We start from the raw sequence: 20,768 nt of genomic DNA, 5'->3' as shown, positions 1-20,768 counted from the left end.
ATAGATAGATGATAGATAGATAGATAGATGATAGATAGATAGATAGATAGATAATGATAGATAGATAGATGATAGTTTTGTTTTTGTTTTGTTTTGTTTTGTTTTTGCCAAGAGTGTCTCTCTGTTGCCCAGGCTGGAATGCAATGGTGCAGTCACGGCTCACTGCAACCTCCGCCTCCTGGGTTCCAGGGATTCTCCTGCCTCAGCCTCCCGAGGGAATCCCAGCCTGTAGCTGGGACTACAGGCGCGCGCCACTATGCCCGGCTAATTTTTGTATTTTTAGTAGAGACGGGGTTTCACCATGTTGGTCAGGCTGGTCTCGAACTCCTGACCTCAGGTGATCCGCGCCCCCCGCTTGGCCTCCCAAAGTTCTGGGATTACAGGCATGAGCCACCGCGCCCGGCCGATAGTTATATTAATCCTTTCTTTAATTTATGGATCTCAGGAAAAGGGCAGACTTGGTCGGGAGAGTAGACCCACCAGAGCTTCAGATTCCAAAGCCTCCCGGATCAGGGTCACTGCGGCAACCAGGGCCCCAGCCCTCTGGTCTCGTGCGTCACTGGAGGATAGGGGCTGGGCCACGGGAGGGCGGGGCGCGCCCTCTGGAAGGCGCGGAACTGTTGTGCGAGCCGAGCGCGTTGCTGCCCGGAGGCTCCTACGCCACGGCCCGCCGGGCCGGCGCCGGAAGTGAGTTGTTCCGAGGCGCCGCCGGGAGCTGCCACGTCCGAGAGCCGGAGCAGCCACAGCCGCAATCATGGTGAGTGTTGGTACTGAGGAGGCCGAGCAGGGTGAAGGCCACGGTCGCGGCCCTCACGGGTTCCTCGGCCGTGCTGAGTCCCAAATCCCAGGCTGGAGCCGTTCAGCTCCCCTCCACCGCTTAGAGATTTGGGGGGCTCTGGCCCCGTCCTTGCGGACCATTCCTAGGGGAGTCCAGAAGTGAGGCCGAGGAACCTCCCTGACTGCGGGGCGCGTCGCTGCCGCGTCTCCTGCCAGTCCCCCTTCTCTTCGGTCAACAATTGAAAACAAAACGAGGAACAGCAGAGGAGCTACTGTATACCGAGCCCTCAGCATTGTTCGTAATCTCAGCCTGCTAACAGCCTTGTGAAGAAGGTGCTATTCTTCTCAACACTTTACAGATGAGGACACTTAAGGTTCGGAGACGTGGAGCCTCTTGCACAGCTGCTTAAGTGGTAGAGCCGAGATTTGAACCCTCCTAACCATTCCTTTCTGCCGCCTACTACATCTCCCAGCAGAGATGATTGAACTGTTGCTCGGGGTAGGGCCCCCAGGTAGGATGGGCACCTCGGGAAACGTAAAAATGGCCTGAACGACCCTCTGAAGGCAGGGGCTCAGGGTTTTTTAAGTCTCTGTGGCATCTGCAGTGTACATTCACTCCACACTTACTCCTTGAGTGAATGAATGACTGAATAAGAACTAAAGAACGGAAGTATCTGGGCTGAGCCTGGAATATCTAGTACGTGCATTCTTTTAGAAACATGGGTGTGCCTCAGCAGCAGGTTTGAGGGAACCTGCAGGAACCTAGAAATCAGAACACTGTGTTCTTGTTCTGCAGAGGGTTAGGTGTAAACCACTCACCTCTGGCTCTTCCACTGCAGGTTAGAGTTGAGGCTCTTATGCTCTGACATTCAGCTCATTCTAAATGAATTTTTAACTCATTATCTGATTTCAAAGAGGTGAATTATTTTGAGTGCAGGTGTTAACAAGGACCAGATAATACCAGGTCCCTGGGAAGAAGTACTCCAAGAAGTTCTCTCTTTCTCTCTCTCCCCCTTCCTCTCTTCTCTCTCTCTCTCTCTCCCCACCCTCCCTCTCTCCCCGCTCCCTCTCCCTCCCCCCTTCCTCTCCCTCTCCCTTTCTCTCCCGCCCTCCTTCCTCTCCCTCTCCCTTTCTCTCCCGCCCTTCCTCCCTCCTTCCATCCTTTTCTCTCCCCCTCCCTCTTTCCTTCCCCCGTTCTCTCTCTCTCTCTCTCTCTCATTCAGAAGCATGGTTCATCAACCGTGACTGGTGGGTGAGAGTGGTTAGAATTAAATGCTGATTATTTCTAAGGTCCTTTGGTAACCTGGTTGAAACTACCTCTCAGTAAACTTTCTTCCTGAATCTACTTATCTGCAGCTTTACAGAACTCAGTGTAACAACTGCTTTACATTCTAGACAGGCAGCCTGGTGGAGTGAAGTTTTGTGGACTGGGCGTTAGAAGGTTAGGAGATGGGGCTCTTTTCCCAGCTCTGCCTTGAACTGGCTCTGTGACTTTGGCAAGTGCTTTCTCTTCTCTGGGCTTCTTCATTTCCTTAGTCTGTCGTAGATCTCTGATTGACTGTGCCCTTGGTACCCTGCCCTCCCCGCCTTCCCGTGCACTTTGTAACCTATACAGCTCGGCACATGGAGGAAACTCCTTATTGTCCTTACTTGCCTTTGCAGACTTCGGGGACCTGATTTTTAGAGTCTAGAATTTGATGAGAGAACCTGTGCTTACTTGGTTTGTACCTCTTGAACTGCTTTGCAGCCATCCTCTTCCAGTGTCTGCCTTTCTAAAAACACAAGCCAAACTTTATACCTGTAGGGCTTGTGCTGGAAAAGATGAAATGGGGAAAATGGTAAGAAATGCCTGTTCCACACTGAAACTTCTTTTAAGTCCTCTTTTCTATCCCAAGAATTTAAGAGAATAGTGGTTGAGCAAAGAAAAACATAACAGCTTTTGTTCATTTACTTACTCATTCAGCAAATAGTCACTGAGTTCCTTCTATTTGCAAAGCACTGTGCTGGATTTGAGGGGATTTGAAACTGCAGATGGCTCAGACCCTGGCTCCAAGGAGCTCACCTTCTAGTGGGGAGGAAGAAACAGCATAAAGTGTTGTATGTGTTCCTTGCTGAAGATATGCAAGAGAGTCCAGCCATTTGAGGATCTGAGAATCTTCAAGAAAGGTGATGGGTGGCCCCTTTTGAGCTGGACCTCAAAGAATGGATAGGAGGGTGATGACCATGACACCATGTTCCAGCCCTACAAACTGTTCAACCCTGGATCCCACTAGGTGATGGACCAGGGAGCAGCCTCAGGAAAAACTCGAATCAAGTCCCCCAGTCTGAAGTAACAACCCTGTTATGCATAAACTGCCTGGAACATCAGAGCCTCTGTCATCTAGGAAAGGAACACCAGCTGTAGCTCCCTTGGGGTCTCTCCTCACCCTTAAGGGTAGCCAGGACTGCTTGCCATTTCCCCACACACATCAGGCTCTCTCAGACCTCTTTGTCTCTACTCGTGTATTCCCTCTGCTTGGCTGCCTGGACTGGTATTTTCCCCTGTGCAACCTGCAAATTCCTACCCATCATCTAAGGCTCAATTCATGTCTACCACCCCAGGCCTCAGGCTCCTACAGGACACGCAAACCACCATTAAGGAATTTATCTTGTGACACTAGCATTATTCGCGAGCTTCTCAAGGGCAAAAAGTTCCTCTTATTTGTGTCTGTATATCCAGTTCCTGGCACAGTGCTTGGCAAAAAGTAGGTACTTAGAATTAATGCTTACTGAATGAGTGAACAAACAAATGCAGTCAAGAACTTGAGATGGTTGTATTATAACTGCCATGAGTTAATTTACCAGTGATATCTTTGGTTCTAGGTGTCAGTAATTAACACTGTGGATACCTCCCATGAGGACATGATTGTAAGTATTAATATCACCCTCCCTGGAGGGCTGTGGACATGGGCATTTTTGTGGGAGGGAAGCAATTTGGGGTTTTCATTACCCCATTTTGTTGATCATTCATGGATCCAGGGTGGCTTTGCAGTGGTTGCCCATCAGCCTGTAATCTCAGGGTATGGCTAGGCTCCCCAGCAGTGCCCTCTTGAGTTGTCAGGACTGTGGCAGTCTGGTCACTCTCTGCTGGGAGGAACCTGGGAATAATTTGTAGTTCTAGGCTGTCAGTCTTCCAGCCAACACAATAACCTCTCAGATGAAGGCTGAGTGGGTACAGAGGTTTGACATAGTTTTCCCACCTGTCTTCCTCCTGCTGTCACTTCTTAGCCCCACTGAAAACAGGGGTGAAAAGAAGAGAGTGTAGAAAGATGACTCAATAGAAAGGCAGAGGACAACCACAGTGAAAGCCCCAAGCAGAGCCCAGTCAGACCACCAAGACAATAGGCCAAACAAGGCCCTTTGAACCAGAAGTCCGTACTCAGGGCATTTCCTGAGAGGTAAACACAAGGCTCAGTATAAGAGGACAGGGCTGCAGGAGAAGGTCCAGAGGTTAAAGTCTACAGCAGGAAAAACACAGACTCTGCTTCATTCAGGGCCAAGCAGCCTTTGAGCAAGACCCAGGACAGCTGGCTGACAGCGTTTCATGTCAGGGTTCTTGCCCTCACAACCTGTCCACCAACAGTTGCTTTTGGGTTTCTGAGAGGTTGTCTGGTCCCAGAGTTGTGTATGTTCTCTCAATTCAGTCATGAGTGGTCTAGCTGTAAGACCACGCCTCCTTGGAGATAGCATGGCATCATGGGCAGGAAGACCCAATCTGAGACTCCCTAGCCAATATCTGAACTTTTCTGAGCCAGCCTCAATTTACTTATGGGAAAAATAATGGATATGCTACCTACTTGTATGAGTTTGGTTTGAGAACTAGATGAGGCCAAGTAGTAATGACAAACATTTGCATGCTCACTGTGTGTCAGGCCCCATGCTAAGTACTTTTCTTTTCTTTTTTTTTTTTTTGAGTTGGAGTTTCGCTCTTGTTGCCCAGGCTGGCGTGCAGTGGCGCGATCTCAGCTCACCGCAACCTACACCTCCCAGGTTCAAGCAATTCTCCTGCCCCGGACTCCCGAGTAGCTGGGATTACAGCTGTGCGCCACCACACCCAGCTAATTTTGTATTTTTAGTAGAGACAAGGTTTCTCCATGTTGGTCAGGCTGGTCTTGAACTCCCGACCTCAGGTGATCCGCCCGCCTCAGCTTCTTCCCAAAGTGCTGGGATTACAGGTGTGAGCCACTGCGCCAGCCGGCCGTACCTTTCATTCAATATCTTGTTTAACTTTCATAACAACCCTTGAGACAGATGCTATCATTAGCCTTATTTAAAGATAAGGGAACTAAGGCCCATAGGATGTTGGTGAATAATAAAGATAAGGAAACTGAAGCTCAAGAAGATGAAGTGTTTTCAAAGTTTGCACAGCAGGTAAACTAAAGAGATAGGATTTAGATCTGGAAGGTACTATGTCCTGCCTCCTTCCACTGAGAAGCATGAGAAGTGCTTCAGAAACACTCCTGTACTGTCTGCCCTCCAAGAAACCAAGGCCTGATACAGTGGAGGGAGTTCCCAAAGAAAAATCAGGATGTGCTCCTTGCGTAGGGAGGTGAGAATTTCCATCTGAGCCAGACAGAATGAGTGCCTTTGAATGGGCATAATTGCCCCTGGTGGCCATGGGAGTGCAGCTGATAGTCCTGAAACTCCCAGGGTGGGACAGCTGGGGAAAGTGACATCCATTGGAATAGGCAGGGCCAGCAAGCAGGAGGGACCAGGGTGTTCAGTGGTGCAGGAGGCATGGTGCCTCAGAGACCATCACCCTGTGGACAAGGATCTGCAGGCAGGGGCCAGGCCTAGTTCTGCATGCTCAGTCAGCATCAAGGAATTCGGTTCACAAGTGGTGAGAGCAGCGACGCTTAAGGCATTGTGTTCCTTGAGTGGAAAGTCTGGGAAGCTCTGGGCACACTACTAGTAAGGTCAAGCAGAAACCTCAAAACAAAGGTCCACAAAAGATCCAGGGCCAGGGCTGGAAAGAGCCCAAATATCTGAATGGAACCCTGTGTCCAGGCCAGAGCTGCATCACAGAGGACCTGACGGGGGACTCCAGGCAGTCAGAGGCCCACTCCTTTGGCCTGCTCCCATGCATTAGCATCAGGTGCTAGGGCTGAGCTGAACCCAGCTCAGTTCTTAGCCCACAGAGCCTAAGAACTGAGTAGGGCCTGAGAGGATGGAGGAAGAAGAGGGCAGCTAGGCCAACTTTTTTTCTCCCATACCCACCCTGCGGAACAGGAATGGAAGGGCCCTTCCCTGAGGTATGTAAAGGGTCTGTGACACCAGCTGGGCATGGCTTGCTTTGTCCATTTCAGAGAGACACTGCCCATTGGTGAAGTGAGAATGTCCACATGATAGCTTTCTGCCTGAGGGTGATGATACTTTGAGATTAGATTGATTTTAGGGAGATTCTGGTCCAAACTAGACTCTGTGTGATGATGGCCCTCACCCCACCCACCCACCTACCTACCCAGCCTGCAGGCTTCCCAAGCTGTCCTCCCTTTGCAGCATGACGCCCAGATGGACTACTATGGCACCCGCCTGGCAACCTGCTCATCAGACAGGTCCGTCAAAATCTTTGATGTGCGCAATGGAGGGCAGATCCTTATCGCCGACCTCAGGGGGTAAGTGCTAGCGAGCCCAGGGAAGGGCTCCAGGAATGGTGTGGGTTCTCAGGCCCTGCTTCAAGCGTGGGAGCAAGGCATGGAAGCCCAGATTCAGAGCAACCCCAAAGCACATTTAGCGGAGAGGACGCTGGGATCCCAGCCAGCCTGGCTGTCCTCAGTGGATGTCCCCAGGGATGATGCTGTTAAGGGCACAGGTGGATACAGGTGTGAGTCTCAGCTCTGCCACTTTATATGTACCCACTAGAAGACCTTGGGCAAGTGAGTCAGTTTCTCTCTCAGAGCCTTCATCTGCGCATCCTCAAAATTGGGCCAATGCTACCTCCTATCCAGCTAGTGCATGCAAGGCCCTGACACAGGGCCCAGGACACAGTAAGTCTTTAGTGCAGGCAGCTACTGCTACTTTTAAAAGTGGTAAACAGTACCATTTTGTGCAAGTTTAGCCAGTATGACCTGAAGTATCACAAAAGCATCACCATAAGAATAATGTAAGAATGCTATCATTTTATAAATCCCATTGTTCTGTCTGTTTGCCCGTGGCAGGTGTTCAGTGATTATTTACAAATGTTTGACCTGCCCTGCTCCCTACTGAGATTCTTGAGGAAGTCCTGGCTCATTTTTATGGCCCCATCTCTACTGCTTTCCCTCAGCTCACTGCCTTTCACATATTTGTGGGTTTGTCTGGGTGCCATGGATCTCCAAGGGTTCTGTGAATAGAGTTCAGGGGTTGATGAATTGGGACAGGGGGAAAAAAATGCATTTTCAGTGACTCTGATATTTAGCATTTCCTTCAATTATGGATGTAGGCCAGAAACTTCAGTAGTATTTGTAGTGCCTGTCACTTTGTCACCAGTAGAAGTCACAGACATCACGGTTACTTAGCTACCTCAAAATATCACTTGTGCTCATCACGACTTTGAAATTACAGTGGTTATTAGACCTGTCGCTAGGGTTTGTTGCTTGAAGTGTTAACGAAGTACATGCATCACTATCTCATAAATTGCTTTATAATATTTTGATAACAAGCTGGGCAAGGTGGCTCACGCCTGTAATCCTAACACTTTGGGAGGCTTAGGTGGGAGGATGGCCTGAGCCTAGGAGTTTGAGGCTGTAGTGAGCCACGATGGTGCCACTGCACTGCAGCCTGGATGACAAGGCGAAACCCTTCTCAAGAAAAAAAAAAAAAAAGTTGATTACTCTATAATTTATAATTGAATTTTCTTTATAAGCCTAGTTCTGTGTGTTTTGTACATTATTCTGATGAGGGTCCATAACCTTCCCCAGAATGCACAGAAAAGATTAAGAGCCATGACGGGTAGGTGCTCAGCATGTGTTTGTTAACTGAATTAAAAAGCATAAACTAAGTCAGTGTCCATCTGGGGAAATGGGCCTAGAAGTTCCCTCTGTCTGAGTGTCAAACGATCAAGTGACTAAGGAGCCAAATCAAGCTTCTCTATGCAGGAGCCCCCCAGGCAGGCAGAGAGCTGCCACAGTGCAGCTTGTTGGCCAAGGCAGTTATGTTTGCTGTGACTCTGTCCTTTCTGCTATTTTTCTTACATTCAAAGGATGTGAAATATTGGAGGGATAAAAAAAATTCCCACCCCATTCTTTTTTCCCTTAGTAAAAACTGTGCTAGTTGTTGGAAGATTGAGTCTACTCAGTTTCGTTAGCAGCACCTTTGTAGAGACTGGGACTGTCCTGTTGTCCCAGTCAGAGGGAGGAGGAGACTTGAGTGTGTGCAGCCCACGGTGAAGGAGTAAACCAGGAGCAGCACTAATAGCTAATGGGTATTGAGTGGCTTTTTTCTTTCCTTCTACCAAGCATTGTTCCAAACTTTATGAAAGAATTCTTATTGATGCCTCCATTTTCAGGTAAAGAGACAAAGATATCCTTGCCTAAAGTGAAGAGCTAGTGAATGGGAGAATGGGTCTGGTCTCCTAACCACTAACTCTACCATGCTACTCTACCTCTTGAGTGCTAAGGTGCAAAACCTTCTCTGGGCCAGAAAAATGGTCCCCGTGCAAAGTCTGGCACAGAGCATGTGCTCAGATAGTACCTGTTATCAGGTGAATGGATAAAGATCAGAAGAGAAGGGAAAGACATGCCTTTCGAACAAATTAAAAGAGTAGTGGAAAACATCAAAATGAAACCAATAATGCCTCCTCAGGAAGCTGACCGTCGGGAAGGATGAATAGCAATTCAGTCTACAAATATTTCCTGAGCACTTGTGGCTGGAAACCCTGGACCAATTAATGACTAAGCTGTAGACAGTACATATAGACAGTGCTGGCTGCAGTCTGGGCAAGTGAGGCTCCTGCCTGGCCAAGACAGGAAGGCTGACTCAGAGGCTCAACTGTCTCTCAAAGGTCTGTGACCTTAGGTTGCTTAACCTCTTAGGACCTCAGGCTCCTGACTGTCCACTGAGCACCCCTTTTGAAATGGCATTGTATAGCTCTCCCTTTGAAGTTCTTAAGCAATTCTGCCCTGATATATCGTCTCAGGGAGCCATTTAGTTCTGTCCAAAGTAGTGCCTGCAGGGGCACTGTGGGTTCCTCTGGCCTATCTCTCCCTTTGTAGTCATGAGGGTCCTGTGTGGCAAGTGGCCTGGGCTCACCCCATGTATGGCAACATCCTGGCATCGTGCTCCTATGACCGGAAAGTCATTATCTGGAGAGAGGAAAACGGCACCTGGGAGAAGAGCCACGAGCATGCGGGACACGACTCCTCAGGTACGCTGAGCATGGCAGCAGAGCGGGCGAGGGGACCACTGGGTAAAAAAGGACTCTGTCCCAGCTGGAGCCCTGGCTCCCTGCCCCTCGTGGTGCCTCTTGTCTGTCCCTTGAGCTTTGGTTGTCTTTTCTGCTAGTCTGTCCACAGCTGAGTAAGGCCCTAAGACCTAAAGCCAGTCCAAAGCAAATAAGAAAAGACAGGTGAGTTTCTCTTCAGAATTACTCATTTTAAGGACTACGCTTCATTCTCAGATTGTTGTCCTACCCACTTTTTTGTTAGATAGACTGTAGGTTATGAAATCGTGGTATTAGGTGATGGGTTTTTTTCAGTGTCCTCAGTTGACCAAGTTACAGCTTCCCCCTGGTGACTCCTACAGTTGTTTGTTGTAGAAATTTAGTAAAACAGTAAATCTGTGGAAGGCGGGACCTGGGGCCGCAGTCTCCCTGCTTTGCTCACTGCACTCTCCCTCTTCCCGTAGTGAACTCGGTGTGCTGGGCCCCCCATGACTACGGCCTGATCCTGGCCTGTGGGAGCTCAGATGGGGCCATCTCCCTGCTGACTTACACCGGGGAAGGCCAATGGGAAGTAAAGAAGATCAACAACGCTCACACCGTGAGTCCACCCCCTGCCTTTCGTGCAGCGAGAGCGCTTGCCTTGCCCTGTGTCTGCTGCAGGCTCCCTAGAGGGTGGCAGGGGAGGGTCCCCGCTGGACAGTGGGCCGGGGAGTGGTCAGCTGACCAGACATGATTGCTCTAGAGCAGCTTTGAGCCTCTTTGCTCTGAAGCCAGACCAGGCTGCACCAGCCTCATTCAGCCCAGGCAGGGCTTGGCACTGCTTCCTTGCGTGCTCCCAAGCAGGGGAGGGCTGGTGCAGCAGCAGCCTGCTCACTGCCACCTTAGCTATGGTTGCCTCTGGGTGGCATGCCCTGCAGTAGTCATTGGGACCCTGTAGAATGGAGTGGTGTTATTAAAACTTTTAAAAAGTATGTGAGCTATGCATACATTTAAGAAAGATTAATATAAACAAGGTCATTCTTTACCCAACTTTTGGTGAATCAGTGAGTGACAGTGGTCGTGATGGTGGTGGTTCAATCAAGGAATAAATGTTTGCAAAGCAAACATCAATGTCCTACCTCCTACCACCACACAGTTCAAAAACCAACAATAACCAGTGTGGGGGGCTCATATGACTAGTGCCACGTTGTTTGCTGTCATGCATCTGTATGATTATTGGATACTTTATGAGTTTTTATTCTACAATAATTTGTATCTATTCTTTTTCTAATCTACTCATTCCAGTTCAGGGTCACAGGTGGCTGGAGCCTGTCCTGGCAGCTTAGGGCATGAGGCAGAAGCCAGCCCTGGACAGGATACCATTCCACCAGAGGAGCACTCACACACACCCCCACACTCACACTGGGACAATGCAGACGTACCAGTGAAGCGAACATGCACATCTTTACAGTGTGAAAGGAAACCAGAGTACCAGGAGAGAGCCCAAGCAGACACAGGGAGAACACGCAGACTCCACACAGGCAGGGGCCCCCGCTGGGAGTTGTTGCTGTTTTTTTTTTTTTAATCTTGTCAACATTATAATGAAATGAAATTGAGGATCGGTTGTACATAGAATGAGACAGTCTGTGGTCTTTTGTGATTGGCTTCTCCTACTTAGCATAATGAGTTCAAGTTTCATCAATTTCATTTCATTATAATGCTATGAACATTTGCAGATAAGTTTTTGCATGAACACATGTTTTTAATACTCTTGGGTCTATACCTAGGTGTGAAATTGCTGAATCATATAGTAATTCTGTGTTTAACTTTTTGAGGAACTGCTAAACTGTTTTGCAAAGTAACTGTACCCTTTTACATTCCCATCAGCAGTGTATGAGGGTTCTAATTTCTCCACATCCTCACTAACACATGTCTGCCATTTTGATTACAGCTGTCCTAGTGAATGTGAGGTGGTATCTTACTGTGATTTTTTGGGTTTGTTTTGTTTTGTTTTTTTGAGACGGAGGCTTGCTCTGTCACCCAGGCTGGAGTGCAGTGACGTGATCTCGGCTCACTGCAACCCCTGCCTCCCAGGTTCAAGCAATTCTCATGCCTCAGCCTCTTAAGCAGCTGGAATTACAGGCACACGCCACAACACCCGGCTAATTTTTGTATTTTTAGTAGAGACAGGGTTTCACCATGTTGCCCAGGTTGGTCTCAAACTCCTGGCCTCAAGTGATCCGCCCACCTCAGCCTCCCAAAGTGCTGGGATTACAGGTGTGAGCCACCGCACCTGGCCCTTATTGTGATTTTTATTTGCATTTTGCTAATCAAAGATGATGGTGAGCATCTTTTGGGGGCTTTTGGAGAAATGACTGGGAGGAGTTTGCACTCTGTAACACCGAGTGAGTGCAAGCGGCCCACAGTAAGAAAGGCTGAAGGGGCGGGAAGAAATCTGAGCTCTGTGATCCTCCAGAGCAAGCCTCTGGGACAGGGCCCCTCAGGAGGAAGAACTGCAGGAAACGAAATCACAGTTGAGCTGGATAGGGACACAGGAAAGGAAGGATGAGATGTAGACCAATGTGGGGAAGAGGAACAAAGACAGGAACTCCTGAAAGCCATCTCCCACGTTTTTTAACACTACACAGAAACGAGGGAGAGTTCTGAGCTTAGACTTTCCTGAGCCTTTCTTATCAGGAAAACTCATCTCACCTAAAAATAACAGAAAAGTATTTGAAGTGAATTGCATACAAAGTTGTTACATAAGAAACAAGAATATGCAAAATAACCTCCCTGCGGACAGTGAGAGCATATTAGAAAGACACGCCCACATAACCGAGCCAAGCTGTAACCTGCTGTTTCAAATCAAGCCAGGTGACATTCTAACAATACAAAACAAGAGAGAATAGTGTAAATCAACTTTTTTTTTTTTTTTTTTTTTGAGACGGAGTCTCGCTCTGTCGCCCAGGCTGGAGTGCAGTGGCGCAATCTCGGCTCACTGCAAGCTCCGCCTCCCGGGTTCACGCCATTCTCCTGCCTCAGCCTCCCGAGTAGCTGGGACTACAGGCGCCCGCCACCACGCCCGGCTAATTTTTTATATTTTTAGTAGAGACGGGGTTTCACCGTGGTCTCGATCTCCTGACCTCGTGATCCGCCCGCCTCGGCCTCCCAAAGTGCTGGGATTACAGGCGTGAGCCACCGTGCCCGGCCAAATCAACTTTTTAAAAATCAGAAATAAGGTGACAGAACTCAGGAAAGAATTAGAATTAAAAATCATTTCAGAAGTAAAGACTAAGACGAAATGCAAGTGTTGATGAACACAGCAGATCCTGCCTGAAAAGGATAAACAGTGTGAAAAAGGAAACATTTCAAGAGCAAAAAAGCGAAAGGGTAAAAAGGTTTTGAGCAAAAGTAAAGACAGGCAGAAAGGTCAGACATATGAATACCAGGAGTCCCTGGAAAGGAAAACAGAACAAATTCCAAAAAGTAATCCAGAAAACTTTCTTAAAATTAAAAAACAAAGATTTGAAACTTCAGATTGAGAGATCATACCCCACACTTAACAATGTCAGCCAGGCGCGGCGGCTCAGCCTGTAATCTCAGCACTTTGGGAGGCTGAGGTGGGCGGATCACCTGAAGTCAGGAGTTCAAGACCAGCCTGACCAATATGGCGAAACCCCGTCTCTACAGATGTGGTGGCCGTAATCTCCTACAGTATTGAAGGTGAAGGGAAAGAGTTTGAACCGGATGCAGAGGTTGCAAGACCAGATCTCAACCCAGCATCACCAACCAAAAGATATAATTCTAGTAAAATTATTAGACTTTAAAGAAAATTTTGGGGGGTTCTAGAGAAAAGGAACCTTGTGACTTAAAGGGGAAAGACAATTAGATTATTGTCAGACTTTTCAATAGTAAGGATTGGTGCAGAAGAAAAAAGAATAACATGTTTAACATACTCTAGGAAAGAAAGTGTGAGCCAAGGATTTATAACCAGAAAAAAGACTTACACACAAAAGGTTATAGCAGCTTTAATAGCCAAAAACTGGAAATAGTCCACATGTCCATCAACAGGTAAATGATAAGTTGGGATATATCCATACTTTGGAAATACTGCGAGCAATAAAAAGAAATGACTTAACACAATAAGATGAAGAATAAATTTCAAAATAATTATGCTGAGTGAAAAAAAAAGAAGAAAAAGGACACACTGTGATTCCACTGCTGTAATATCTAGGAAATGCAGCTGAGTAGGCCCATGGTCACCAAGATTGGGGGCTGCAGGATAGGGAAATGGATTACCAGGGGATCCGAGGAAACTTTGGGAATGATGGGCATGTTCCTTATCTTGATTGAGGTGATGTGATGATCCTACAGGGTATATTTTTGTCAAAATTCACCAAATCATGCACTTGATATGCAGTTTATGTCAATTATACCATATCAAAGCTGTTTTTAAAATTAGCTTTGGAGTGTAAAGGATATGAACTATTATCAATATGCAAAAATTCAGGGACTATTGTTTCTAGGAGCCCTTGCTGAGGAATCTACTAGAGGATACAAGTCACACGACAAAAATGACTACAAATACTTCAGCGTAAATATATAGTTACTTGTAGAGAACTAAGACGAAATGAGGGTTAAAAGGCTGGGCCCAGGGTGGGCACAGTGGCTCACACCTGTAATCCCAGCACTTTGGAAGGCTGAGGCAGGTGGATCACCTGAGCTCAGGAGTTCGAGACCAGCCTGGCCAACATGGCAAAACCCCATGATGTGGTTTGGCTGTGTCCCTACCTAGATCTCATTTTGAATGCCCATGTATTGTAGGGGGTACCCAGTGGGAGTTGAGTCATGGGAGGAGGTCTTTCCCATGCTGTTCTCTTGATAGTGAATAAGTCTCACAAGATCTGATGGTTTTATGAGGAGGAGTTCACCTGCACAGGCTCTCTCCCTTTTTGCTGCCATCCATGTGAGACGTGACTTGCTCCTCCTTGCCTTCTGCCATGATTGTGAGGCCTCCCCAGCTACGTGGAGCTGTAAGTCCATTAAACCTCTCTTTTTTTTTTGTAAACTGCCCAGTCTCAGGTATGTCTTTATCAGCAGCGTGAAAATGGATTAATACACCCCATCTCTACTAAAAATACAAAAATTAGGCAGGCATGGTGGCACACACCTGCAATCCCAGCTACGCGGGAGGCTGAGGCAGGAGAATCACTTGAACCTGGGAGGTGGAGGTTGCAGTGAGCCAAGATCGCACCTCTGCACTCCATCCTGGGCAACAGAGCCAGACTCTGTCTCAAAAAAAAGGCAGTGGCTCACACCTATAATCCCAGTACTTTGGGAGTCTGAGGTGGGAGGATCGCTTGAGCCTACGAAGTTTGAGGCTGCAGTGAACCATGATCATACCAGCCTGCACTCCAGCCTGGGTGACAGTGAGACCCTGTCTCAATTTAAAAAAAAAAATTTTGTTAATAATAAATAAAGAGGAGAATCAGTCATCTTTGGAAAGTGATAGAACCAGTTCAGAAAGAATCAAGCCTGGATGGCTTTCCTTTTTGACCTTGTATTAGTCTGTTTTCACACTGCTGGCAAAGACACACCCGAGACTGAGCAATTTATAAAGGAAAGAGGATAGAGAACTCACAGTTCCACGTGGCTGGGGAAACCTCACAGTCATGGCAGAAGGCAAGGAGGAGCAAGTCACATCTTACATGGATGGCAGCAGGCAAAAGAGAGAGCTTGTGCAGAAAAACTCACATTTTTAAAATCGTCAGATCTAGCGAGACTTATTCACTATCATGAGAACAGCATGGGAAAGACTTGCCCCTGTGATTCAGTTACCTCCTACTGGGTCCCTCCCACAACACGTGGGAATTCAACATGAGATTTGAGTAGGGACACAGCCAAACCATATCAGACCTCTGCCCCTGGGTAACCTAATAGTTAATGAGGAGAAGTGCCCCTATCTGGAGCATTCCATGGAATAAATGACAAAGAAAGGATAGAATTAAGAGTATCACCATTTTGCAAGCCCCAGTGAATTAAGAGAGACCTGAGTTACTGACAGCTGTTAATATAAGAGACAATCTAACGTGCCTCCTGATGAGAGAACACACCAGCTCTAGTCTTGCCAAAGGGATCACACCTGAGTCTGTCCAGTCTTGGCTCCAGCTGACAGTTTTCAGGAATTCAGAGGAACATACTGAACTGCGTATGAAGCAGCAAAACCCAGACCAAGAGACTAGGCTCTCTTCAGCAGAAAAATTGTAAGGAAAAAAATCAGAGGAGGAATCTGCAAAGTAGGAGATGTAAAAAAAACATCCAAAAAATGTTTAATGGACAAGACTAAACTATAAGTATCTAGGGATGCACATTTGGGTGATAAAATGGGGGAAAAATGGGTTAGAAGTCAGGGCAGTAGTTACTTACAGTGGAAGACGGAGATGTGATTAGGAAGGGCATAATGACAGGGCTTTTCAGGCAGGTGGCAGAATTTTTGTTTCTTGATCTATTACTTTATAACAAAAGATTTTTCTTAAAAAAAAAAAAAAAGCTCCAATGTGCCATTCTTTCATGTGTTTAAAAAATGTCCTGTTTCTTAAATTTGTGGGAGTTCTTAATTTCTACTTTTAGCGCACACTGCAGAAAAATGCACACACTGTTGTGATCCTTGAGGGAGAATTCTGAGCAGTGGACCACATGATAAGTGCTTCATGTCAGCCTTCACACACAGTCCAGCCCTAAGAAGCGGAGGGGAGAGGGACAGCAGGCTTGGGTCTGCAGAAGCAGTGTTCTCTTGCAAGGCAGAGTCACCATGTGTCCCATCTTTACAGATTGGCTGCAATGCCGTCAGCTGGGCCCCTGCTGTTGTACCTGGAAGCCTCATAGACCAGCCATCGGGGCAGAAACCCAATTATATCAAGAGGTTTGCATCAGGTGGCTGTGACAACCTCATCAAGCTGTGGAAGTAAGTAGGGATGTGTGGCCTTCTCTTTGAGAGGACACTTCTACCCTTTACCCTACTCACCATGACTCAGCCACACTCACAAGAAACAAGGTCACCTTTCTTTCTCCCTCCTGCCAGTAAAATACTATTTTCAGTCTGTTGGAGGACATCCTTGAAAAACAACACAACACCTGTTCACCTAATTCCCAACTGTTGGAGCTGACTCTCTGGCTGTGGAAGCAGAGCATTTTCTGGAGGGTTTTTTTTTTACAGCTGGGTTCCGTGAAGGGAATAAAATGCCACAAACTCCATGAATGAAAGAAGAAAGATGGAATTGCTTCCCCACCCCAGGCAGAGCCTGTCAGGTTGGGGAGGAGTTGAGGTGTGGGAAAGGCCCCCTGCTGATTCTCTTTCTGTCCCCACTGTTAGGGAGGAGGAGGACGGCCAGTGGAAGGAGGAGCAGAAGCTAGAAGCGCACAGTGACTGGGTTCGAGATGTGGCCTGGGCCCCCTCCATTGGCCTGCCCACCAGCACCATCGCCAGCTGCTCCCAGGTCAGCCCAGGGCCATGAGAGTATCCCTTGTCATTTAATCTCGAGTTACGCCCATCAGCTCTTAGTCTCCTTAGCAGAAAGTCCTCTGGGAGGGTAAAGGGAGAGCAACAGGCACCTTTGGCCCAGAGCACAGGGAGTCAGGTCATTGTGTGGGGAAGTCTTGGTCAGAAGCCACAAGTGGCCTGCCTCCGCCGAGATGAGACAGCTACAACAGAACCAGCACCAAAAAGGAGGCAGATTTGGGATGAATTTTCCCTTCTGACCCATGTGAGACTAGGGAGCCGAGGTGCCCAGGTGCAGTTCCGAGTGTTCCAAAGCAACGATGGGGTGGGATGGGAATTCTAGGCTCAGCTAGCAAGCCACCCTTCCCAGACAGCAAGGACGGCCAAGGGTGAGCCTTTAGTTACATGCCACCACCCTAGAGGGAGCCAGCCAGGTCTTTCACATCATAGGAACCTATTTGGTTTGGTTCTAAATTTGAGATTTTTGTGCTTTTTTACTTGTGCCTTCTCATTCTCCGAGCTTGGTTTTTGGAGAGCTCTGCCCATTCAGTTGAGAAGGTATAGACGGCCAGTGGAAGTGACTTGGCAGGCCTGAGGAAAACCCCAGAGAGAATCTGAGTTAGCAATGCACACAGAGCCCACCTCCGAAACGCGGATGAGAAAAGGAATCCGGGAGACTCTTAACCAGTGTGAAGAGACAGAAACAAGGCTGTGGACGCCCCAGAGGTCCTTGGCTCCCCTTTGAATCCCCCACCCTGTTCCTGCAGAGAGGTGCCACGTGGCTCTAGATTAGGAGGACATCACAAACGCAGGAGTCTTGACTCCACCTGACTCTATCCTGTTTCTTCCTAGGACGGTCGTGTGTTCATTTGGACCTGTGATGATGCCTCAAGCAATACGTGGTCCCCTAAATTGTTGCACAAGTTCAATGATGTGGTGTGGCATGTGAGCTGGTCCATCACAGCCAACATCCTGGCTGTCTCCGGTGGAGACAATAAGGTACATACCCATTCCCCGCGGCATGGTGGACATGGCCTGTTGGTCTTCACCCCGCCCACTAGAGAGCGCACTTGACATTCCCGTCTGACTGCAGGCTGGGCACGAGCCTTAGCCAGGACTGCGTTTTGAGTGTGCCTCTTAGTTACATCATTAATGTCACAGCCCCTGAGGTAGTATTAACACGTCCCCCTTTCACAGATGAGGAAAGAAGCTGACAGAGGCGATTTGACACGTCCCCCTTTCACAGATGAGGAAAGAAGCCGACAGAGGCGATTTGACTTGCATGGGGGTCCCAAAACTATGAGGTGGCAGAGCCAGTCAGGCCCATCACCCTACTAAGCATTTGGTCACCTCATGGTGATGTTCAGTTAGCTGTGCCAAAAAAGCAAGTGTATAAGAACCCATAAACAAAAGCAAGAAGATTGGGGATTTTTTGTCCATAACACTTAAAAGGCTTTTTAAAAACCTGTAGAGTTTATGAATACTTGTTATGCTGGTAAGAGGTAGGTACACAGTGGGTGCATTGAAAGAGTTTGCATTTTGCAGCTGAAAAGAGTTCTGGAGACCAGCTGCACAGGGATACAAATGTACTTCACACAACTGGACTGTGCAGTTAAAAATGGCCAAGATCATTTTATGTTACATGTATTTTACAATTAGAAGGAAAAAAAGCTACCCGCAGAAAGGAAGCAGTAACAAGCCATAGCCATCTGCCCAGCTGAATTCCCCTATAAGACAGAGGATTTCTAACGCCACAGGGTCAGTTCCACGTGGAGTGGCCGTGCTGCGTTTTCAGGCACATCTGCTCTGCGTCTGAAGTGCGAGTTGGTCTGGATCCTGCCGGCCCTTGCTGCTTCTCTCCCTTGCCTATATTGGTCTTTTACTGTTTCCCAGTGGCCACTTTGGCTCCATGTCTTACCTTTCATTTGTGTGGCTCACGGCACAACCAACACAGGCAAGGCAGAGAAGCAGCTGGTCTCCAGAACTCTTTTTCAGCTGCAAAATTGAAACTCTGTACCCATTAAATAACTCCCTTCCCCATTGCCCCTCCCCAGCCCTGGCAGCCACCCTTCTCCTTTCTATGTGAATTTGACTGCTCTAGGGACCTATCTAAATGGAATCATACAGTATTTGTCCTTTTGCGACTGAGTTATGTCACTAGCAGTATGCCCTTAAGGTACCTCCATGCTGTATGTAGCATGTCAGAATTCCTTCCTTTGTAAAGCTAAGTAGTGTTGCATTGTATAGACAGCCCACACTCTGTTTCTACACTTACTCCTCCACCAAAGGGCACCTGGGCTGTTGCTACCTCTTAGCTATCGCGAATAGTGTGGCTGTGAACATGGGCGTGCAGATCTTGAGAGCCTCTGCAGGCAGCTTTTCTGGCCGAGGGTCCCTTTCATCTACAGTGGTCCCAGAAGGATCTAGCAGGCCCCTTCTCAAAGCCATATTTCTAGGAGTGCCAGAGTTAGGACTAGAACCCAGGTTAATGGCACTTAGGACTGACCAAAGGACCCAGATTGCCTCGAGCAGGCCCACAGTGATTTTTACAAGGCTGTAAGCAAGTGCCTGGCTGTTCATGCAATGTTTTGGGGTCCCCATCACTATGCATTTAGGCTTCTTGCTCTTTCCTTCTTTTGTTTCCTTTTGCTGTCTCCATAGCACCCTTACCTAAAGGACTTAGTATGTTTTCAATCCTAGAGCATTCTGCAGTGTGTTGAGTGAATAGTTTTTGTCCGTAAAGCAAGAGTTCTTAAAATCAAAATCGTTATTTTCATTTTTAATCTAATATATGTACATAGCTTTAGATTTTGGGGGGTTTTGTTTTTTTTTTTTTTTTTGAGATCGAGTCTCACTCTGTCGTCCAGGCTGGAGTGCAGTGGTGCGGTCTCGGCTCACTGCAACCTCAGCCTCCCCAGTAGCTGGGAGATTACAGGTGCCCAGTAGTTTTTTTGTATTTTTAGTAGAGACGGAGTTTCACCAGTTCAGGCTGGTCTCGAACTCCTGGCCTCAGGTGATCCACCCATCTCAGCCTCCCAAAGTGCTGAGATTAAGGTGTGAGCCACCATGCCCAGCCTAGATTGATTTTTTTTAATGCAGCCTCCATAATTTTCACTCTCCAGGGTCAAACCTTTTCAGCTCTTAGCTATTTCTTATACAGTTTACTTTAGTGTAGTAACAACATATTGAACTGTTACCTTCCTCTACCACAGTAGTTTTCAAACTGCAGTGTTGTTAAAGCTGTTAAAAACAGATTGCCAACCCCACCCCCAGAGCTTCTTAGTCAGTTGTTCCAGGCCCCAAGAATCTGCAGTTGTAGCAAGCCTCCCAGGTGACCGATGCTCTGTTCTGGGGACCACACTTTGCAAACCCTGCTCCCTGCCACCCCATGTCCTCTCACTGTAGCTCTGTCACAGTTTGGTGAAAACAGTATCCTGTGTTGACATCGTCATCCACAGCTGCTGTTATTGTTACTCCTTTTTTTCTGTGAGTTTTTATTCCTGGACTCTTTTTGGTGGGATTTCAGTGGAGAAGGGACATGCTCTGTTCACCTACAAGCCTCTGGGCAGTGGTTCTTGATGGGGATGAGGCTCACATTTAGGGGACAGCAGAGGGAAGGGGACAGACCCGGGATAATCTGGTTGTGCACTGACTTACAGGTGACCCTGTGGAAGGAGTCGGTTGACGGGCAGTGGGTGTGCATCAGTGATGTCAACAAGGGCCAGGGCTCCGTATCAGCGTCAGTCACAGAGGGCCAGCAGAACGAGCAGTGACAAGACAGGTGGGGCCTGGCTCCCCACCCGCCAGCTCCAGGACTGCCCCTTCCTGGGCCAACTAACCAAACAACTGGGAAGAGCCCCCAACTCCAACAGGATTATTTTCCCAGGAGGAGTTACAGATGCAGCCACAGATTGATCATCTGCCTTAACACGATCGGAGATGTGTTGTAATCTGCTGTCCAGCTGAAAGCACTCATGTTATGAGGAAGAAACTACAAGTGATGTTCAAATCTATTTTAAACAACTATTTTGGGCCATTTTTATGTACCTTTGGGTTCAGGCATTATTTGGGGGGTTTTGTTTCCAAAGTAACTAAATAAAGTCATATTGCTTATAA

At 47.7% G+C, this 20,768-nt stretch overlaps 1 protein-coding gene across 2 annotated transcripts; it reads left to right on the top strand.

Annotated features, from left to right (window-relative positions):
* Window positions 1-629: 629 nt before the first annotated feature.
* Window positions 630-20,768, top strand: SEC13 (SEC13 homolog, nuclear pore and COPII coat complex component). Of its 2 annotated transcripts, XM_058437258.1 has the most exons (11): window positions 651-757; window positions 1,137-1,289; window positions 2,440-2,615; window positions 3,640-3,684; window positions 6,316-6,431; window positions 9,009-9,160; window positions 9,640-9,773; window positions 15,985-16,118; window positions 16,527-16,650; window positions 17,505-17,651; window positions 20,312-20,768. In XM_058437258.1, exons 3-11 carry the CDS (start codon window positions 2,475-2,477, stop codon window positions 20,423-20,425), a joined length of 1,107 nt encoding a protein of 368 aa, XP_058293241.1. In that variant the 5' UTR covers window positions 651-757; window positions 1,137-1,289; window positions 2,440-2,474; the 3' UTR covers window positions 20,426-20,768. The 2 variants fall into 2 exon arrangements, with proteins under 2 accessions (XP_032005586.1, XP_058293241.1); XM_032149695.2 differs by lacking the exons at window positions 1,137-1,289; window positions 2,440-2,615 and having other exon boundaries at window positions 630-757.

The sequence above is a fragment of the Hylobates moloch genome, unplaced genomic scaffold (genome assembly GCF_009828535.3).
Source record: "Hylobates moloch isolate HMO894 unplaced genomic scaffold, HMol_V3 SCAFFOLD_4, whole genome shotgun sequence".
NCBI classification, from domain to species: Eukaryota; Metazoa; Chordata; class Mammalia; order Primates; family Hylobatidae; genus Hylobates; species Hylobates moloch.
The sequence above is the reverse complement of the archived record's forward strand: the minus strand, read 5'-3'. Positions and strand labels throughout refer to the sequence as shown.